This window comes from Oncorhynchus mykiss, chromosome 3 (assembly GCF_057628025.1).
Source record: "Oncorhynchus mykiss isolate SJ-2025 chromosome 3, ASM5762802v1, whole genome shotgun sequence".
NCBI classification, from domain to species: Eukaryota; Metazoa; Chordata; class Actinopteri; order Salmoniformes; family Salmonidae; genus Oncorhynchus; species Oncorhynchus mykiss.
In genome coordinates this window covers 15,492,501-15,513,616 of record NC_143024.1, presented here as the reverse complement: position 1 = coordinate 15,513,616, position 21,116 = coordinate 15,492,501, and the positions used below count along the sequence as shown (strand labels likewise).

The 21,116-nt window shown below is 46.5% G+C and overlaps 1 protein-coding gene across 2 annotated transcripts in view; it reads left to right on the top strand.

Moving 5' to 3' along the window:
* LOC110505077 (inactive serine/threonine-protein kinase ULK4) overlaps positions 1–21,116 on the top strand; it is a 217,682-nt gene that overhangs the window by 104,391 nt on the left and 92,175 nt on the right. For both annotated transcript variants that reach the window (XM_090221805.1, XM_090221794.1), the window contains exon 33: positions 11,016–11,182. In XM_090221805.1, coding sequence (XP_090077931.1) covers positions 11,016–11,182 — 167 coding nt within the window. The remainder of the gene's footprint in view (positions 1–11,015; positions 11,183–21,116) is intronic.

Genomic DNA, 21,116 nt, shown 5'->3' with positions numbered 1-21,116 from the left:
CGTGTCTTGCTCCCATGCAGATTTTGTATTTGCCAAGGAAGGCGGATTAATATTCTGTATTATGTCGTATAATCTGGAGATTGTGCCCTTCAGATAAGGGTTAAGATCTAAGCACCTCTCGACTGGACACTTAGTGTGCTCGAGTGGAAATTAAGGGAAATGTTCTTTAGCAAAGCTGTGAGTTTGCAGGTACCTAAAAAAGTGGCTATTGGGAATATTATGGTCAACCCCCAGAGTATCGAATGAGACTAATGTGGTGTCAACAAATAGGTCACAAAAAAACACCAGACCATTCCTATGCCAGAACTGGAATGCCGTGTCAATCTGTGATGCTGGGAAGAGATGATTAGATGTTAATGGAGAGAAGCAGCTTATTTAAGTCTAAAGTGATTACGGAATTGGGACCAGATCTTAAGGAATTTCTTGACAATGGGATTCAAAACATGGGTGCCAAGGTTCATGGGCAGTGGGGAGCACAGGAGAGAGACAGGAGAAGTTAGAAGACTTGACTGTAACTCCATGATGGCCCAAGTTGGACCATCCTTATTTTCAAATGTAGAAACCCAATAAACACATTTTATATATATTTGCTGACCAATAGTAGTGTAAAAAATTGGGAATGTGTCTCTCTAGATATACCTTTCTCATTTGTGGATTTGACTTATTCCAAATGAAGTTGGAAGTGCAGCTGTCCAGTTTGGCAGAAAAATGGGAATCATTTGGAATAGTAAAAAAACGTATGTGGTACAGTCATGTTAACAGAATTCTTCCCACCTGCTAATGAAATGGGAAGAGACGACCACCTTATGAAATCCTGCTTAGTGCGCTCCAGGACTGTTTTGAAGTTGTTTCAACAGAGCCTTAAATGAGTGTGTGACCTTTAATCCCAAATAAGTAAAGACCTGATGCTCCACCTTAAATGGGAAATTGTCATACCCAATACCTTCTGCTAACTGATTATTGGGGAAGAGCAGACTTGTTCGCTTTAACTTTTAACCAGATAATGTCCAAAACCTTGTAGCATGTCCAAGAGAGAGGGTATAGACTCCACAGGGTTATAGATGTATAGAAGAAGATTGTCTGCATTTAAGGACACCTTGTAAATTATGTTCCCCTTAATATTCTCTTAATCCTCTCCTCCGCACGCAGGCCGATAGCAAGAGGCTCACTAGCCATATCAAATAGGAAAGGGGATAAACAACAACCCTGCCTGGCCCCCCTGTGGAGAGGAAGTAGCTGGAGGTAACAGTGTTGGTGCGAACGGAAGCCACTGGGAATCTTAATCCAGGAAAGGAATGACGGGCCAAACCCAAATCTCTCTGTACTGTAAATTGATATTCCCTCTCAACCCGGTTGAAAGCCTTCTCATCATCTGGAGAGATGACGACCTCTGGCTGTTGAGTTGAGTGGACAGAATAGAGAACGTTAAATAGCTGGCGCATAATATAGAAAGATTGTCTACCTGAGATAAATCCGGTTTGGGCCGAGTCACTGTCTCTAAACGGCACAAGAGGACCTTAGTGAGAATTTTATAATCACAGCACAAGAGGCTTATAGGGTGGTATGAGCCACAGTCGAGGGGATTCTTGTCCTTTTTAAGCAAAACCAAACCATAGTCGCCTGGGTAAGTGTCTGGGGCAGTTTCTGATTAGAAACGATGTCATTGAGCTGAGGATAGGGGACAGTTTTGAGGGGACTGGTTTATAAAATTCAATAGGGAAGCCATCAGGCCCAGGAGCTTTACCGCTCTGCATGGACTGGATTGCCAGAGTAGCTTCCTCATCACTTATTTAGGCATCCCATGTTAGTTTGTTCATCAGAATTGAGACAGGGGGTGTCCAGAGTGTCTAGAAATGCATGTATACCAGATGTGTCAGGAAGAGCCTCTGACGAGTAAAGAGCAGAGTAGAGTTGCTTAAATGGATTGTTGATTTCTTTGGGAAGTTAAATCAGCTGCAACACAGATTTCAGGTTTGGTGCTGCTAGTAGTGGATTGTTGAAGCTGGTGAGATAACAAATTGCCAGCTTTCTCTCCTTGTTCATAAAATGTCTGCCTCGACTTAAACAGAAGCTGCTCCATTTGTCTAGTGGAAAGCTTGTCAAATTCCAATTTGGTGTAGCAGTCTCTCTTTGTAGAGTTCAGGAGTCGGAGAAGAGGCATCTGTTGTCCACATCTAGAATGAGTTGAGATGGCTCCAATAAGCGTTTAGTGTGCTGTTGTCATACTCTGTGTATGAAATGATTTTCCCTTAGATAAGGTTTTATGGGCTCCCACACAGTAGAGTGAGACATGTCAGGGGTGACGTTGATCTGTAAAAAGACATCAATGTGAGTAGTAGTAGACTACAGGATAGTAGTAGTGGGTCAAGTCACCACACGTGTTCTGACACAGTACTCTCCGGAAAGCGGATATTTAGCTGGACAGGGCTATGGTCTGAGATAACAATGCTGTGATTGGCTATTAGTTACAAAAGGAAGAATTATATTGTCCAGAAGGAAAAAGTCAATCCTAGAGTATGAGTGGTGGACCGGAGAAAAAGGAGTATTGTTTAGCAGTGGGATTGCTCCTTCTCTGTGGATCAGACAAATTATAGGATTCTACAAATGAGTTGATCACTGCGACTGATTTTGAAATGACATTGTTGGGCTTTGGTCTGGATCTGTCTAGACATGTATGTAATACACAATTCAAATCTCCGCCCAATATCAAATGATGAGAGTTGAGGTCGGGAAGTATTGCAATGAGGCCAGATAAAAATGTAGCGTCATCCCAATTAGGAGCATAGAGGTTAGCCAGAACAACCTGTGTGCTAAACAATTTCCCCATCACTATAAGATATCTGCCATTAGTATCTGAAATGACTTTGGAGGATACAAACAGGGCCTTTTCTGATAAGGATGGCTGCCCCTCTGGCCTCAGCACCAAAGTTGGAGTGGAATATTTGGTAGACCCATCCTCTCTTTAGTTTGTCTTTGTCGCTGGACCGGAGATGGATCTCTTGGAGAAAAACAGACATAAGATGAGCATACACTCGGCTACGCTTGACCACATGGTTCATTCCTTTTAAGTTCCAGGTGAAAAAGCAAGTGGAGCCTAGTGTATGTGAATTAGGCAGTCATAGTAATTAGAAATCAACATTAGTATAATCACATGGCCAGTGTGTCGACAAGGTCAGAATACAAAAATGACCCAGAAGAAAACCTTGGACCTCTATGCTGGCCTTCCCCTTGTTGGAAGGCTGCATTTACCTCTCCTAGACTTGAGAAAGAGACTACCATGTTAAAGTGAACCTCAGTAGAGCTCTAGAGCTCAGAGTCCGTGTCAGTGTCCGCTGAGCCCGATGCTTTAGTAGAGGCCTGCTCTTTTGTGACACGTGGCCGTTGTTGTTTCGACATTTCACAATGAAATGGACAAAAATTTCAAGAAGAAAATTGGGTTTGACTCCTAATAAAATGTTACTAAATTAACACGGTAGGGGAGGTGTTTGTGAAATATTAATAGTAAAATCTTCGCCCTTGTCACGACTTCCGCCGAAGTCGGTTCCTCTCCTTGTTCGTTCGGCGGGTCGACGTCACCGGTCTTCTAGCCATCGCTGATCCACCTTTCATTTTCCATTTGTTTTGTCTTGTTTTCCCACACGCCTGGTTTACATTCCCTCATTACGTGACGTGTATATAACCCTCTGTTCCCCCCATGTCTGTGTGTGGAATTGTTTGTTGTAAAGTGTTTGTGCATTTCTAACTGGTTTGCGGCGGGTTATTTTAACCCATATTTTGTTGTTTCTGGGTGCAGTTTGTTTTGCCTAAATAAAGTGCTCTGGTTGTTACCTATGTCTGATCTCCTGCGCCTGACTTCGCTGCAGCCAGTGATGCACCTCTTACAGCCCTGGACAGGAGCACCAAGAAAACGTGTTGCTGCTCACCAGCGCCCCCTCACAAGTCACTGCTTTAATGTTAGCAGAAAACAACGGGGTGTTTTCCAGGGTCAACTCCAAGGTTCTTTGCACTCTGGGAGGGTGACACCGTGGAGATGTTAACCGTGATGCAGAGGTATTGGAGCGGGCAGGCCTTCCCCGGGAGGACGAGCAGCACAGTCTTGTCAAGGTTAAGCTTGAGGTGTTGGGCTGACTTCCAAGCTGAGATGTCTGCCAGGCATGTAGAGATGCGTGCCGCCACCTGGGTGTCAGAAGGGGGGGAAGGGGAAGAGTAGTTGAGTGTCATCTGCATAGCAATGATAGGAGAGGCCATGTGCCGATATGATGGAGCCGAGTGTAGACTGGCAGAGAGATGCTGCTAACAGATGATGCTACTTAATCATGGATACTTCATCTTCTACTTAATCATGGATATGGAGATTATTCAATAAACACACGTTGCTATACATTGGTACAGTAAATTAGAGGAAGATGGCAGTGTGTGAGATTTTAATTTATTAGGTGAGTGAGAGGATTATCAGTGCAGAATGAATCTTTGTTTTGGCTCCACTTATACTGACTGAATGCTTCTGCTGCATAGTGACAATGTTGAATGGTTACTCATTATATTACTGTGGAGCAGCACAACATGTAGCACCTGCTCAGTGGAGAATGTATTCAGAATGCTATGGAAATGGGTTAGCTGTTAGCTACGGGAGAGTCTACCTTGTGGTGTGGTGGAGTTTTGCAGGTGTGTCAAACGGTTTGTACCTCTGTTTGTGTCAGGAACTGTATTTTGTCTGCATGTTGCATCATGCTGGAGCGCGGGGCTGGGGCCCTGTGAATTATAGGTGTGAGTGTCAGAAAGCTTTCAGGTCCCTAGCTGTAATTGCTACCTAGCAGAACAGGAAAGAGGAAACCCCTCAGTCTGTCAACAAAAGCCCCGCTCCCCGCCCCCCACCTCCCCCTGTCAACCAATAGGAATACCACTTCCACTCCGGGGCTCGACGTTCGTCCTTCAAAATAGGGGGCGACTTCCTCTCTTTCCTCCTTTACCCTTCTCATTACAGGAGGGTCACTTGCGAGTGACTTTATGAAGTCAGCATCATTATGCACCAATCAGGTCCTTTTCTGAGGAATGTGTTGACCCAGCACTAAATATAACCCTGGTAATTAGAGCTACCTCTAGCAGCTCTCCTCTCTCTGTCTCCGTCTCTGGCTGTGCTAGTGGCCCACTCCAGATCAGGCTCACGAAAACGCAGGCAGGGGAAAACTGGTATAATTGGCTTCTTTTAAGAGAGGGAGAGAGAGACCGAGAGACTGAGGGAGAGTGGACGAACGCGGCAGGGCCGGTTGTGTGTGTGTGTGAGAGAGAGAGAGACAGCCAGTGAGTGGATGAGATGAGTTTTCTAATTGGCCAGTGTGGAGATAAGGGACCCCTGGGAGTGCTGTGTAGTGCCGTGCGGAGCCATGCACAAGGAAGTAGAGTAGCAGCACAACAGCCAGTCTGCTTGTTGTGTTTTAGTACACTTAGTGTCTTTCCATGACACAGACTGACCAGGTGAATCCAGGTGAAAGCTATGATCCCTTATTGATGCCACTTGTTAAATCCATTTCAATCAGTGTAGATGAAGGGGAGGAGACGGGTTAAAGAAGGATTGATACATGACTTGTGTATGTGTGCCATTCAGAGGGTGAATGGGCAAGACTAAATATTTAAGTGCCTTTGAATGGAGTATGGTAGTAGTTGCCAGGCGCACCGGTTTGAGTTTGTAAAGAACTGCAAAGCTGCTGGGTTTTTCATGCTCAACAGTTTCCTGTGTGTATCAAGAATGGTCCACCACCCAAAGGACATCCAGCCAACTTGACAACTGTGGGAAGCATTGGAGTCAACATGGGCCAGCATCCCTGTGAAATGCTTTTGACGCCTTGTAGAGTCCATGTCCCGATGAATTGAGGCTATTCTGAGGGCAAAAGAGGGTGCAACTCAATATTACAAAGATGTTCCTAATGTTTTATACTCTGTGTATATTGTATACAGTACACAAAGTATCTGTTTCTCTGAGGGGTTTATTCAGACCTACAGTCAAGTATCTGTTTCTCTGAGGGGTTTATTCAGACCTACAGTCAAGTATCTGTTTCTCTGAGGGGTTTATTCAGACCTACAGTCAAGTATCTGTTTCTCTGAGGGGTTTATTCAGACCTACAGTCAAGTATCTGTTTCTCTGAGGGGTTTATTCAGACCTACAGTCAAGTATCTGTTTCTCTGAGGGGTTTATTCAGACCTACAGTCAAGTATCTGTTTCTCTGAGGGGTTTATTCAGACCTACAGTCAAGTATCTGTTTCTCTGAGGGGTTTATTCAGACCTACAGTCAAGTATCTGTTTCTCTGAGGGGTTTATTCAGACCTACAGTCAAGTATCTGTTTCTCTGAGGGGTTTATTCAGACCTACAGTCAAGTATCTGTTTCTCTGAGGGGTTTATTTAGACCTACAGTCAAGTATCTGTTTCTCTGAGGGGTTTATTCAGACCTACAGTCAAGTATCTGTTTCTCTGAGGGGTTTATTCAGACCTACAGTCAAGTATCTGTTTCTCTGAGGGGTTTATTCAGACCTACAGTCATTTAATTGTCGAGAGCCATTCATCCTATTACGTTTCACTATGGCAACTGAAGCTTTCTGTTGAGATCTGGATAGCTTCCCTGAACTGTAAAGGACAATGTCCCGCCTGTCTGCTTTTCTGCCTGGTGTTTAGGCCATTCACCACAGTAATTATATTGTCTGTGGCATAATGCAAGGCATTGTGGAGATATTCATGAGTTATCTTCAGAAATGCAGAGTGTGTGAGAGAGAGAGAGAGAGAGAGAGAGAGAGAGAGAGAGAGAGAGAGAGAGAGAGAGAGAGAGAGAGAGAGAGAGAGAGAGAGAGAGAGAGAGAGAGAGAGAGAGAGAGAGAGAGAGAGAGAGAGAGAGAGAGAGAGAGAGAGAGAGAGAGAGAGAGAGAGAGAGAGAGAGAGAGAGAGAGAGAGAGAGAGAGAGAGAGAGAGAGAGAGAGAGAGAGAGAGAGAGAGAGAGAGAGAGAGAGAGAGAGAGAGAGAGAGAGAGAGAGAGAGAGAGAGAGAGAGAGAGAGAGAGAGAGAGAGAGAGAGAGAGAGAGACAGAAACAAAAACAAATGTCTCCTTCCAAAAAGCCTGGAGTGGTAAACACAGATAAACAGTCTTGCTGCCTCAGGTCACCACACAGTCAAAACACAACACTTCCAGAAGGACCTTGTCGTTCATGGAGAGGCTTGAATATAGCCACACACACACACACACGTGTACTCTACCCACACACAGACCTTTTCCAGCGAGCCCTTCATTCTCTAGTATGGCCTTTGTGTGTTTCTCAGCAGGCAGGCAGATAGCTATACGGACAGACAGACAGACGGACAGGCAAACAGACAGGAAGACAAACAAACAAACCGATGGACAGGTAGGCAGGCAGAATGGTTATAACCATTCCTATTTCCAGGTAAAAGACACTCTTAAGGGCCTCCCGAGTGGCTCAGCGGTCTAAGGCACTGCATCTCAGTGCTAGCGGCGTCACTACAGACCCGGATTTGATCCCAGGCTGTGTCTCAGCCGGCTGCGACCGGGAGGCCGATGAGGCGGCGCACAATTGGCCCAGCGTCGTCCAGGTTAGGGGAGGGTTTGGCCGGCCGGGATGTCCTTGTCCCATCGCTGTCTAGCGACTCCTGTGGCGGGCCGGGTGGAGTGCACTGTTATGAACCCCCTTTTCCCAGCAGTCTAGAGGGGAGGGAAACGAGACCCTATCATATCTCATGCAAATCACAACAGTGAAAAGGAACAGTGAGAACTAAAAGAAATCCACAGACAACCTAAACCTACCATCAAACACTTTAGGTTTATTGTCAAACACACGGTAATGGGGTGTGGGGAAAAGGGGCTGAGCTGGACTCAAGGAGGAGAAATAATAAATATCCCAAAACCCCTAAGCCAGTCTTACTGGGTAAAGAATTGCTAGCTAACTAACCAATAAAATACAGTAGGTGGTCCGCCCAGTTCTAACTGGGGTATTTAGACAACGTTTTCCTATGGGTAATGTATGCCCAAGGGCGACTTGGCTGGTTATCCCCTTTTCCCACCAACAAACCAACAATAATACACCACAGCAATACATACTCACATGATAACAGACAATGTGAGATGTATCTGCACAAACAAACTAAACTGTGGGGTATGAAAGAATATGTGGTCTTCAGCAAATCCATAGAGAGAAAGCGAGAGAGAGAGAGACACTGGGAAAACAACTGACTGGGTTTTTAAAGGGAAAGGGATGTGATTGGGTAAGGGAAACAGGAGGAGGTGTGTCTTCAGAATGATATGACTGATGACTGCCACCTGTTACTAGGACAGAGGAGAAATACAAATACCCCCAGGATACCTGTATCCGTAACATGCACGCTGACACGGTCGCCAGGTGTACGGTGTTTCCTCCGACACATTGGTGCGGTGGCTTCCGGGTTAAGCAGGCATTGTGTCAAGAAGCAGTGCGGCTTGGCGGGTCGTGTTTCGGAGGACGCATGGCTCTCGACCTTCGCCTCTCCCGAGTCTGGGAGTTGCAGCGATGGGACAAGACTGTAACTACCAATTTGATATCGCATAATTGGGGAGAAAAAGGGGTAAAAAACAAACATACAAAACCAAAAACCACTCTTATTAAAGAAGAGTCTTCCTATAGGGAGAGGAGTGCTGTTGAAGACTGTTTTGTATTATTATTCATCATCAGGATATTATTCATCAGATTGGTTCTCCACAGTACATTGAATATGGACGCCACTCTCACTGGCCCTCTGTCCGTCTGTATGCCTTTCTCTGTCTCCTCTCGCTCACTCTCCTCCTCTCTCTCTATTTCACTCTCCCCCTTCTCTCTCTCTATTTCACTCTCTCTCCCTCTCTCTCTCTACTCCTTTCATCATTTCCTCTGAAGCAGCACTAATGCAGCCATCCTGCCGTAGCCAGTTTGTTGAGCAATCAGACAATATCTGCCCAACATTGAGTTCATTTTTCTGAGGCAAATCTATTCTGAATATATTTAAGCCTAGTTCTTTTCTGAGGATTTTTGTACCGTCCTTCACATTTGTTTTATGTAAAACTGGGAGTTTTTTGACTGCATGGTTTATTTTTGTCAGGTCATTTTTGTCAAGGTGAAATCTGCTGCTCATTGTATTCCAGATGACAGATAATGATGTATCATATTATCACTGTCATTCTCTCTTGGTAGATAGTACCTATCTATTCAAAGCTGGATGGTTCCACTGAAGACTCAGGTGTTTATTGTGGAGAGAGCGTTGCTCTCAGATGGCAGCACAGGGTTCAACTACCTGCCCTGATCCGGGGTGACCGGTCAGACAGAGAAGAGCGCTCTTGAGAAACTGTCTGAAAAGGTTATTCTGTCTTTAAAGACGAAGCAGATTATTCATACGCTCTTAATATTTCAACAAGGCATGGCAAACAAAGCACTAGACAGGAGAAGGCAAAGGTTTTGTGTCAGTGGAAAGAGATTATATCTTTCTGTTGTAATTGGGATGGAGGAGAAGTGTGCAAAAAGCACCCAGTTCGCATTTACGTTTTTCTGTCATTATTAGTCTATTTTCTATCATAATATTGCTACCAATGGCAGCATCTTGCGGTTTATATATGATCTAATGTCCTGTATAGATCATACTGGAGGAAGTAGCCCATCAGTCAGAGAGAGCTACTCTCTGTTATGTATCATAAAGGGCCTTCTCTCAAGGCCTGAAACTGGTTCATGTACTTCATCAATGGAAGAGAAGTGCAACTTCATTTTAAGTAGAGTGAGTTGTATTGAGGCCTTGTAAAACACCAGCTTGTTCTTTAAAACTCTGTGTGGTGGAGCCATTGGTTCTTTGTTTATGTCCTCTGGGACCAGCTAAAGCCTCTTTATTGTGTTCCAAATGGTACCCTATTCCCATAGGGCTCTGGTCAAAAGTTGTGCACTATATAGGGAATATGATGCTATTTGGGACACTGCCTTTGTTTGATCCTCTTCATCTTGTGTGTGTTGTGTTTTTCTCAGGTCTGGTCATCCTTCATGCTGTGTGTGTTGTGTTTTACTCAGGTCTGGTCATCCTTCATGCTGTGTGTGTTGTGTTTTACTCAGGTCTGGTCATTCTTCATGCTGTGTGTGTTGTGTTATATTCAGGTCTGGTCATCCTTCATGCTGTGTGTGTTGTGTTTTATTCAGGTCTGGTCATCCTTCATGCTGTGTGTTGTGTTATATTCAGGTCTGGTCATCCTTCATGCTGTGTGTTGTGTTTTATTCAGGTCTGGTCATTCTTCATGCTGTGTGTGTTGTGTTTTACTCAGGTCTGGTCATTCTTCATGCTGTGTGTGTTGTGTTTTACTCAGGTCTGGTCCTCCTTCATGCTGTATGTGTTGTGTTATATTCAGGTCTGGTCATCCTTCATGCTGTGTGTGTTGTGTTTTACTCAGGTCTGGTCATCCTTCATGCTGTGTGTTGTGTTATATTCAGGTCTGGTCATCCTTCATGCTGTGTGTGTTGTGTTTTACTCAGGTCTGGTCATCCTTCATGCTGTGTGTGTTGTGTTTTACTCAGGTCTGGTCATTCTTCATGCTGTGTGTGTTGTGTTTTACTCAGGTCTGGTCATCCTTCATGCTGTGTGTTGTGTTATATTCAGGTCTGGTCATCCTTCATGCTGTGTGTGTTGTGTTTTACTCAGGTCTGGTCATTCTTCATGCTGTGTGTGTTGTGTTTTACTCAGGTCTGGTCATCCTTCATGCTGTGTGTGTTGTGTTTTACTCAGGTCTGGTCATCCTTCATGCTGTGTGTGTTGTGTTTTACTCAGGTCTGGTCATTCTTCATGCTGTGTGTGTTGTGTTTTACTCAGGTCTGGTCATCCTTCATGCTGTGTGTGTTGTGTTTTACTCAGGTCTGGTCATCCTTCATGCTGTGTGTGTTGTGTTTTACTCAGGTCTGGTCATTCTTCATGCTGTGTGTGTTGTGTTTTACTCAGGTCTGGTCCTCCTTCATGCTGTGTGTGTTGTGTTTTACTCAGGTCTGGTGGAGGTGGTCTGCAGTGTCTTCAGCGAGGCAGCCGTTCTGTACGTGGAGAGAGAGGAGAGGCCTGGGAGAAAGAATAGCCATGATCTCCTGTTGTCTCTACTGGACACTCTGCACAATGTACTGACCAGCACATCCAGAGTGGTGCGCATTGCACTCCAGGTATGCTAAACGTACCGTATGTAGGGCTGCACAATTACTACACTTCACATCGGAATCATGTGCAATATCCATGTCGCAAGAGATCCATATTGCATGCAATACCTTGAATCGCCACTCAGCCGCCGTGTAACGTCTGTTTTCATCGTTTACTCTGTTTGTCGTCTCTCTCCCTTTCTCTTGGGGCTGCTTCCCACACATACCAAGCCCCGCCCCCTGTCACTCAAGCAGCACAGCTCCTCCTCCTTCCTGTTAGAGTCGTTCTATGTTTGCACAGCTCCTCCTCCTTCCTGTTTAGAGTTGTTCTATGTTTGCACAGCTCCTCCTCCTTCCTGTTAGAGTCGTTCTATGTTTGCATGCTGCTCTGTTACCCCGTTCCGCTAGTGGAACCCCTCGCCAACAGCCAATGAAATTGCAGGGTGCCAAATACAAATCAACAGAAATCTCATAAATCATATTTCTCAAACATACAAGTATTAGGCACCATTTTAAAGATAACATTCTCGTTAATCCAGCCACAGTGTCTGATTTCAAAAATGCTTTACAGCTAAAGCTCCACAAACGATTATGTTCGGTCACAACCAAGCCACAGAAAAACCAAGCCATTTTTCCAGCCAAAGAGAGGAGTCACAAAAAGCACAAATAGAAATAAAATGAATCACTAACCTTTGATGATCTTCATCAGATGTCACTCATAGGACTTCATGTTACACAATACATGTATGTTTTGTTCGATAAAGTGGATATTTATACCAAAAAATCTAATTTCACATTGGTGCATTACGTTCAGTAGTTCTAAAACATGCGGTGATTGTGCAGAGAGCCACATGAATTCACAGAAATACTCATTATAAATGTTGATGAAAATTATAGTGTTATGCATGGAACTTTAGATACACTTCTCCTTAATACAACCGCTGTGTCAGATTTCATTTTTTTTTACGTAAAAAGCATAATCTGAGAACGGCGCTCAGAGCCCAAACCAGCCAGAGCAATATCCGCCATGTTGGGTAGTCAACATTATTCATAAATAGCATTATAAATATTCACTTACCTTTGATGATCTTCATCAGAATGCACTCCCAGGAATCACAGTTCCACAATAAATTCTTGTTTTGTTCGATAATGTCCATCATTTATGTCCATTTATGTCCAATAGCTTCTTTTGTTAGGTCGTTTGGTAAACAAATCCAAAAGCGCGATCTGGTCCAGTCGGACAAAACGTTCAAAAAGTTATATTACAGGTCGAAGAAACTTGTCAAACTAAGTATAGAATCAATTTTTAGGATGTTTTTATCATAAAAGTTCAATAATGTTCCAACCGGAGAATTCCATTGTCTGTAGAAAATCCATGGAACGAGAGCTAACTCTCGTGACCGTGCGTCATAAGGCTATGACACTCTGCCAGACCACTGACTCAAAGAGCTCTCATCCGGTCCCATTTCACAGTAGAAGCCTCATTCAAGTTTCTAAAGATGGTTGACATCTAGTGGAAGCCTTAGGAAGTGCGTCTTGACCCATATCCCACTGTGTATTCGATAAGGCTGAGTTCAAAAACTACAAACCTCAGATTTCCCACTTCCTGTTTGGATTTTTTCTCAGGTTTTTGCCTGCCATATGAGTTCTGTTATACTCACAAACATCATTCAAACAGTTTTAGAAACTTCAGAGTGTTTTCTATCCAATGCTAATAATACTATGCATATATTAGCATCTGAGTAGGAGGCAGTTCACTCTGGGCACGCTATTCATCCAAAAGTGAAAATGCTACCCCCTATCCCAAAGAAGTTAATATAAATCATTCTATTTCTATGATTCCAACAGTTCACTCAGGGGTTTTGGTGTATATCGCATGTCAAATCGCAATCGCAATATTTGGTAAGAAAATCGCAATTTTATTTTTGTCCCATATCGTGCAACCCTACCTGTATCCATAATCTCTTTTAGAACAGGCCGGTGAAGGGGAGGGTGTGTGTGTGTGTGTGTGTGTGTGTATTTGTATTTATTATGTAGTGATGTAGTAGTGATGAAGTCTATATCTCCTCCACTTTGAGCCATGAGAGATTGACATGCATATCATTGTTAGCTCCCTATGTATTTTTAAGGGCCAGCCGTGCTGCCCTGTTCTGAGCCAATTGTAAAGTCCCTCTTTGTGCCACCTGACCACACGACTGAACAGTAGTCCAGGCGCGACAAGTCTAGGGCCTGTAGGACCTGCCTTGTTGATAGTGCTGATAAGAAGGCAGAGCAGCACTTTATTATGGACAGACTTCTCTCCATCTTAGCTACTGTTGTATCAATATGTTTTGACCATGACAGTTAACTTGCTCAATTTCTACATTATTAATTACAAGATTTAGTTGAGGTTTAGTGAATGATTTGTCCCAAAAACAATGCTTTTAGTTTTTGAAATATTTAGGATTAACTTATTACTTTCCACCCATTCTGAAACAAACTGCAGCTCTTTAAGTGTTGCAATCATTTCAGTTGCTGTAGTAGCTGACGTGTATAATGTTGCCAGTGGCATGTCATTAGTAAAGAATGAAAAGGTAAGGGGCCTAGACAGCTGCCCTGGGGAATTCCTGATTCTACGTGTCTGTGCGTGTGTGCATGCGTGCATGCGTTGGCGGAGGGCTTGAGTGTGTGTAGGGCACTCAATGTCCACCTATCACATCTAGGTGACTCAGTGAGGAAGTAGCTATATTTTGCAGGTCAGCCACCAGGGGGAGACTCGTCAAGGCCTGGTGACAGACAGAGTATACATCACGAGGCGATGGCTCTATCTGCTGGACGTGCCAGGTCTTGACGGGCTCTCCAGCCAGGACTAATTGGGGCAGATTGGGAATTGGTGAGTAATCAAGGACTGATTGCTCACCAGCTGTACAAGTCGCATAAAGCTGCCAGAAGGGCAGCACACAAGGGAGAGACTGGGGAAGGAAAGGACTCACCACGAATCAACTGCACCCATGGTCCCTGTGAAGGTTGTCTCTTGAAGACAGCCCCACTGCTGTGTACCCCAAACCGACAGTCGGCAGGGCCAAGAGACCGCAAACCCGTGGAGAGACGTTTGGTGTAGGGCCGACCCGCCACCGACGACCCCAGGTAGACGGATACCAAAGAAGGTGTTTTGAGTGTGGCGCCCGGGGGCACACTGCCTGGAATTGCCCGGCTCGAGAGGACTCCGGAAATATGGTTACCCTCGTAACCACGAGCCTGCTGTACCAGGATACTGAATGTGGCAGGGAGATGTCCATTTCCTGTGTTCACGGGGACACAAAGCGGTATCTAACCGTTTGAGCCATCATCGTGACGCCACAAGGGAACTGCCAGATGATGGTGGGTGCAATAACAGAGTTGCCGGTACCTCTCCTACTGGGACAAGATTGTCCACTGTTTGCCACCCTGTGGGGGCATGAGCTGAGGAAGAAGGTACGAGCCGGCCGAAGACGAGAGCGAGGATGACCCATCGCCTGTGCGGCCCGGGAGCAAACGGTTGATCAACCTATATCTACGGGTCCGGAGTCGGAGTGGGTGCCGGAACCCAACCCACAGGAGGAAGAGCCCAGCCTCCCCCTCCTCGATTTCGAGGGGCCAGTCGAGACACCCCCTGGGGGCCAACTGATGGGACAATTCGGGACGGCCCAGTGGGAGGATCCTAACTTGAAAGCCGCCACAGCCCAAGTGATAGCGGTGGATGGACAGCTACTTCCGGGGGTGAGTGACTGGCGATACCCCCATTTCCAAATCAAGAATAACCTTTTGTATCAGGTGTCGCGCCAACAGGGGGAACTTCGAGAGGTTTTGTTGCTGCCCCGACGGTACGTGGGAACTGTTCTTCAGCTAGCCCACACCCACCTGTTGGGGGCGCACCTGGGAATGGAGAAGACCCGGGAACGGATCGCCGCACGGTTCCACTGGCCCGGGATGAGGAGGGCCGTGGAAGATTACTGCCGCAGCTGCCCAGAGTGTCAAATGACTGCCCCAAAGGCACACTTCCGAAACTCACTGGTCCCCCTACCGATCATCGGGGTGCCCTTTGAACGCATCGCCATGGACAGAGTGGGACCCCTGGTAAAAACAGCACGAGGACACCGGTACATCCTGGTAATAGTGGACTATGACACCTGGTATCCTGAGGCCATTCCCCTACGGGCGGTATCCAAGGGAATCGCCCGGTAGCTGTTCTACCTCTTTAGCTGGGTGGGCATCCCGAACGGGATCCTGACAGACCAAGGTACTGAGTTTATGTTCCGCCTAATGAAAGATTTGTGTGCTCTCCTGCAGATCAAGCGGATCGGGACCGCCATCTTCCACCCGCACACGGATGGGCTCGTTGAGCGGTTCAATTAAAAGGACGGGAAGAACTGGGACCAGCTACTACCCCACCTAATGTTCGCAATCCGAGAAGTACCCCAGTACACTGGATTTTCCCCTTTCGAACTCCTCTACAGGAGGAGGCCGCGAGGCCTACTGGACCTCGCCAAGGAGGTGTGGGAACCCCAACTGACCCCCTTGGTAGAGCACGTGGAGACGATGAGGGAGCGGATGACAGCCATATGGCCAGTCGTGAGGGAACATATGGAGAAGGCCCAATGCGCCCAAACCCAGGTCTACAATCAGAGAGTCCAGCCCCGAGAATTCCAGGTGGGAGACAGGGTATTGGTCTTAATCCCAACGGTCGAAAGTAAGTTCCTGGCAACATGGCACGGGCCATACGAGGTGAGCAAGAAGCTGGGACTTGTCAATTGCCGCGTACGGCAGCCGTGGAGGCGGAAACCCCAACAGATTTACCACGTGAACCTGTTGAAGAAGTGGCACGAGAGGACAGCCTTGCCGTGTTATGGTCGAGACCCAGGACGCCAACGGTACCAGTGGTGGGCCCGAGCAATGAGGACCTCGACCCAGCCCAGAAGCAAGAGCTCAGGGAGCTCGTCGATCGGAACACGGCGGTGTTCTCCGAAATGCCAGGCCGCACGACCCTCATTGAACACCACATCCGTACCCGGACCAGGGAAACGGTACGAAAGAGGCCATATCGGATTCTGGAGGCCCTAAGGAAGGCCGTTTAAAAGGAAGTGGAGGCTATGCTGAGGATGGGGGTAGTTGAAGAGTCTCACAGTGCATGGTGCAGCCCCATTGTGTTGGTGCCCAAACCTGACAGTAGCCTGCGCTTCTGTAATGATTCCCCGGGGTGTGAACGACATAAGCTTGTTCGACACCTACCCCATGCCGAGGGTGGACGAGCTCATCGACCGATTGAGAAAGGCCCGGTACATCAGCACCCTTGACCTGACCAAAGGATATTGGCAGGTACCATTGGCAGCCTGGGGTTATCCCCAACTTTGCCCGGAGCCCAGTAGACGGTATTCCAGAGAGGGTCTCTTGGGGGAGACCTATTATTTTCTATTGGACTTTTATTTTAATAAAACTTAGCTAATCCTACTCTGTCAGTGTCTGATCTGTGTAAACGTTTTGACCCAACCCACTGGCCTGCCACAATTTACAGTACCAGTCAAAAGTTTGGACACACCTACTCATTCTAGGGTTTTTCTTTATTTTTACTATTTTCTACATTGTAGAATAATTGTGAAGACATCAAAACTATGAAATAACACATATGGAATCATGTAGTAACCAAAAAAGTATTCAACAAATCAAAATATATTTTAGATTCTTCAAAGTAGTCACCCTTTACCTTGATGACAGATTTGCACACTCTTGGCATTCTCTCAACCAGATTCACCTGGAATGCTTTTCCAACCGTTTTGAAGGAGTTCCCACATATGCTGAACACTTGTTGGCTGTTTTCCTTCACTCTGCGTCCAACTCATCCCAAACCATCTCAATTGGGTTGAGGTCGGGTGATTGTAGAGGCCAGGTCATCTGATGCAGCACTTCAAATCAAATCCAATTGTATTTGTCACATGTGCCGAATACAACAAGTGTAGACTTTACCGTGAAATGCTCACTTACAAGCCCTTAACCAACAGTGCAGTTCAAGAAGAACATTTTTACGATGTAGACAAAAATAAAAAGTAATAATAAAAGTAACACAATAAGTATAACAGTAACGAGGCTATATACAGGGGGCACCGGTACCGAGTCAGTGTGGAGGCTATATACAGGGGGCACCGGTACCGAGTCAGTGTGGAGTCTATATACAGAGGGCACCGGTACCGAGTCAGTGTGGAGTCTATATACAGAGGGCACCGGTACCGAGTCAGTGTGGAGTCTATATACAGAGGGCACCGGTACCGAGTCAGTGTGGAGTCTATATACAGGGGTACCGGTACCGAGTCAGTGTGGAGGCTATATACAGAGGGCACCGGTACCGAGTCAGTGTGGAGGCTATATACAGAGGGCACCGGTACCGAGTCAGTGTGGAGGCTATATACAGAGGGCACCGGTACCGAGTCAGTGTGGAGGCTATATACAGAGGGCACCGGTACCGAGTCAGTGTGGAGGCTATATACAGAGGGCACCGGTACCGAGTCAGTGTGGAGGCTATATACAGAGGGCACCGGTACCGAGTCAGTGTGGAGGCTATATACAGAGGGCACCGGTACCGAGTCAGTGTGGAGGCTATATACAGAGGGCACCGGTACCGAGTCAGTGTGGAGGCTATATACAGAGGGCACCGGTACCGAGTCAGTGTGGAGGCTATATACAGAGGGCACCGGTACCGAGTCAGTGTGGAGTCTATATACAGAGGGCACCGGTACCGAGTCAGTGTGGAGTCTATATACAGGGGGCACCGGTACCGAGTCAGTGTGGAGGCTATATACAGAGGGCACCGGTACCGAGTCAGTGTGGAGTCTATATACAGAGGGCACCGGTACCGAGTCAGTGTGGAGTCTATATACAGAGGGCACCGGTACCGAGTCAGTGTGGAGTCTATATACAGAGGGCACCGGTACCGAGTCAGTGTGGAGGCTATATACAGAGGGCACCGGTACCGAGTCAGTGTGGAGGCTATATACAGAGGGCACCGGTACCGAGTCAGTGTGGAGGCTATATACAGAGGGCACCGGTACCGAGTCAGTGTGGAGTCTATATACAGAGGGCACCGGTACCGAGTCAGTGTGGAGTCTATATACAGAGGGCACCGGTACCGAGTCAGTGTGGAGGCTATATACAGAGGGCACCGGTACCGAGTCAGTGTGGAGGCTATATACAGAGGGCACCGGTACCGAGTCAGTGTGGAGTCTATATACAGAGGGCACCGGTACCGAGTCAGTGTGGAGGCTATATACAGAGGGCACCGGTACCGAGTCAGTGTGGAGTCTATATACAGAGGGCACCGGTACCGAGTCAGTGTGGAGGCTATATACAGAGGGCACCGGTACCGAGTCAGTGTGGAGGCTATATACAGAGGGCACCGGTACCGAGTCAGTGTGGAGGCTATATACAGAGGGCACCGGTACCGAGTCAGTGTGGAGTCTATATACAGAGGGCACCGGTACCGAGTCAGTGTGGAGGCTATATACAGAGGGCACCGGTACCGAGTCAGTGTGGAGGCTATATACAGAGGGCACCGGTACCGAGTCAGTGTGGAGTCTATATACAGAGGGCACCGGTACCGAGTCAGTGTGGAGGCTATATACAGAGGGCACCGGTACCGAGTCAGTGTGGAGGCTATATACAGAGGGCACCGGTACCGAGTCAGTGTGGAGTCTATATACAGAGGGCACCGGTACCGAGTCAGTGTGGAGGCTATATACAGAGGGCACCGGTACCGAGTCAGTGTGGAGGCTATATACAGAGGGCACCGGTACCGAGTCAGTGTGGAGTCTATATACAGAGGGCACCGGTACCGAGTCAGTGTGGAGTCTATATACAGAGGGCACCGGTACCGAGTCAGTGTGGAGGCTATATACAGAGGGCACCGGTACCGAGTCAGTGTGGAGTCTATATACAGAGGGCACCGGTACCGAGTCAGTGTGGAGGCTATATACAGAGGGCACCGGTACCGAGTCAGTGTGGAGGCTATATACAGAGGGCACCGGTACCGAGTCAGTGTGGAGTCTATATACAGAGGGCACCGGTACCGAGTCAGTGTGGAGTCTATATACAGAGGGCACCGGTACCGAGTCAGTGTGGAGGCTATATACAGAGGGCACCGGTACCGAGTCAGTGTGGAGTCTATATACAGAGGGCACCGGTACCGAGTCAGTGTGGAGTCTATATACAGAGGGCACCGGTACCGAGTCAGTGTGGAGGCTATATACAGAGGGCACCGGTACCGAGTCAGTGTGGAGTCTATATACAGAGGGCACCGGTACCGAGTCAGTGTGGAGGCTATATACAGAGGGCACCGGTACCGAGTCAGTGTGCAGGGGTAGAGGCTAGTTGAGGTTATCTGTACATGTAGGTGGGGGGGAAGTGACTATGCATAGGTAACAAGCAAACGGTGAGTGTACAAAAGGGAGGGGGGGTCAATGTAAATTGTCCGGTGGCGATTTTAGGAGTTGTTCAGCAGTCTTATGGCTTGGAGGTAGAAGCTGTTGAAGGAGTCTTTTGGTCCTAGCAAAGCACCCCCACACCATCACACCTCATCACCGTGCTTCACAGTGTCTCTGAATGTCCTTGAGTGGCCCAACCAGAGCCCAGACTTAAACCTGATCAAACATCTCTGGGGAGACCAAAAAAACAACTGTGCAGCGACGCTCTCCTTCCTAACCTGACAGAGCTTGAGAGGATCTGCAGAGAAGAATGGGATAAACTCCCCAAATACAGTTGTGCCAAGCTTGTAGCGTCATACCCAAGAAGACTTGAGTTGCTTCAACAAATACTGAGTAAAAGGTCTGAATACTTATGTAATTGTGATATTTCCATTTTTTTATCTTTTATAAATTTTATAAAAACCTGTTTTTGCTTCGTCATTATGGGGCATTGTGTGTAGATTGAGGAGGGGAAAACAACTATTTAATGCTGTAACATAGCAAAATGTTGAAAGTCAAGAGGTCTGAATGCTTTCTGAATGCACTGTATTTTAGATATTTGCCTCTTCTCAACTTCCAGTAGGATGAGCAGTAAGAAGCAAATATATCCCATTGAAGTTCATCTTTTAGACACTAAGGATTCACAAGGTCCCCCACCCGAGGGACACTCCATTGTCTCCCACTGGCCCTCATTAGCTTTAGTTGTCCTCTACAGAGCCTTCCTCCACTTCCTGGTATACATATTTATGCAGCCCGGACATTGGGAGAACAGAGGAGACGAGAGGAGAGGGGAATGACATAATGGAAATCAATTCTCTCACTGGAATGAAAAAATGCAAAGCTCATTAAAAGGGATTCTGCACAAACCAAATTCATTTAGGTAATAATGATAAGGAAGGAAGAATATGTGGCCAGTGTCGTCTTCAAGTTGTCTCGCTCTCTCTCTCTCTCTCTGATTCACTCAGAATTAATATTTTAAATGGATGAGGAAGTTAATCGAGAAAGTTCTACATGCTTCACAATTAAGCAAAAGAAGAAGAGCTGAAAAAATAGCATGGAATAATAATCACATTAACTGCAGACAGCCAATCTTCCTTCCCAAAGTTTTGTGCTGACCGAAAAACCTGCTTAAAATAAGCCAGCAGTCCCTCAGAAGGAAAGAGAGAGAGAGAGAGGAGGGAGAGGAGAAGAGGGAGTGAGAGGAGAGGAGGGAGAGAGAGAAAAAGAGGGAGGGGTTGAGAAACCAGAAGAGAACCAGATGGAGAGTGTCTTTCAGTCTAACCCAACCAACCAGCAGTTATTTTTATTTGTTCTACATCTATTTCCATCCACCAAAGGGAACAGCCAGTTTGTCATAGAAATGAAATCTACCTCCCAGGAGGTGACTGCTGTTAAGGCCAGTCATTTGTTTTAAAGGAGATTTGAAGATTTGAATTTTTTTATTTTACTAGGCAAGTCAGTTAAGAACAAATTCTTATTTTCAATGACGGCCTAGG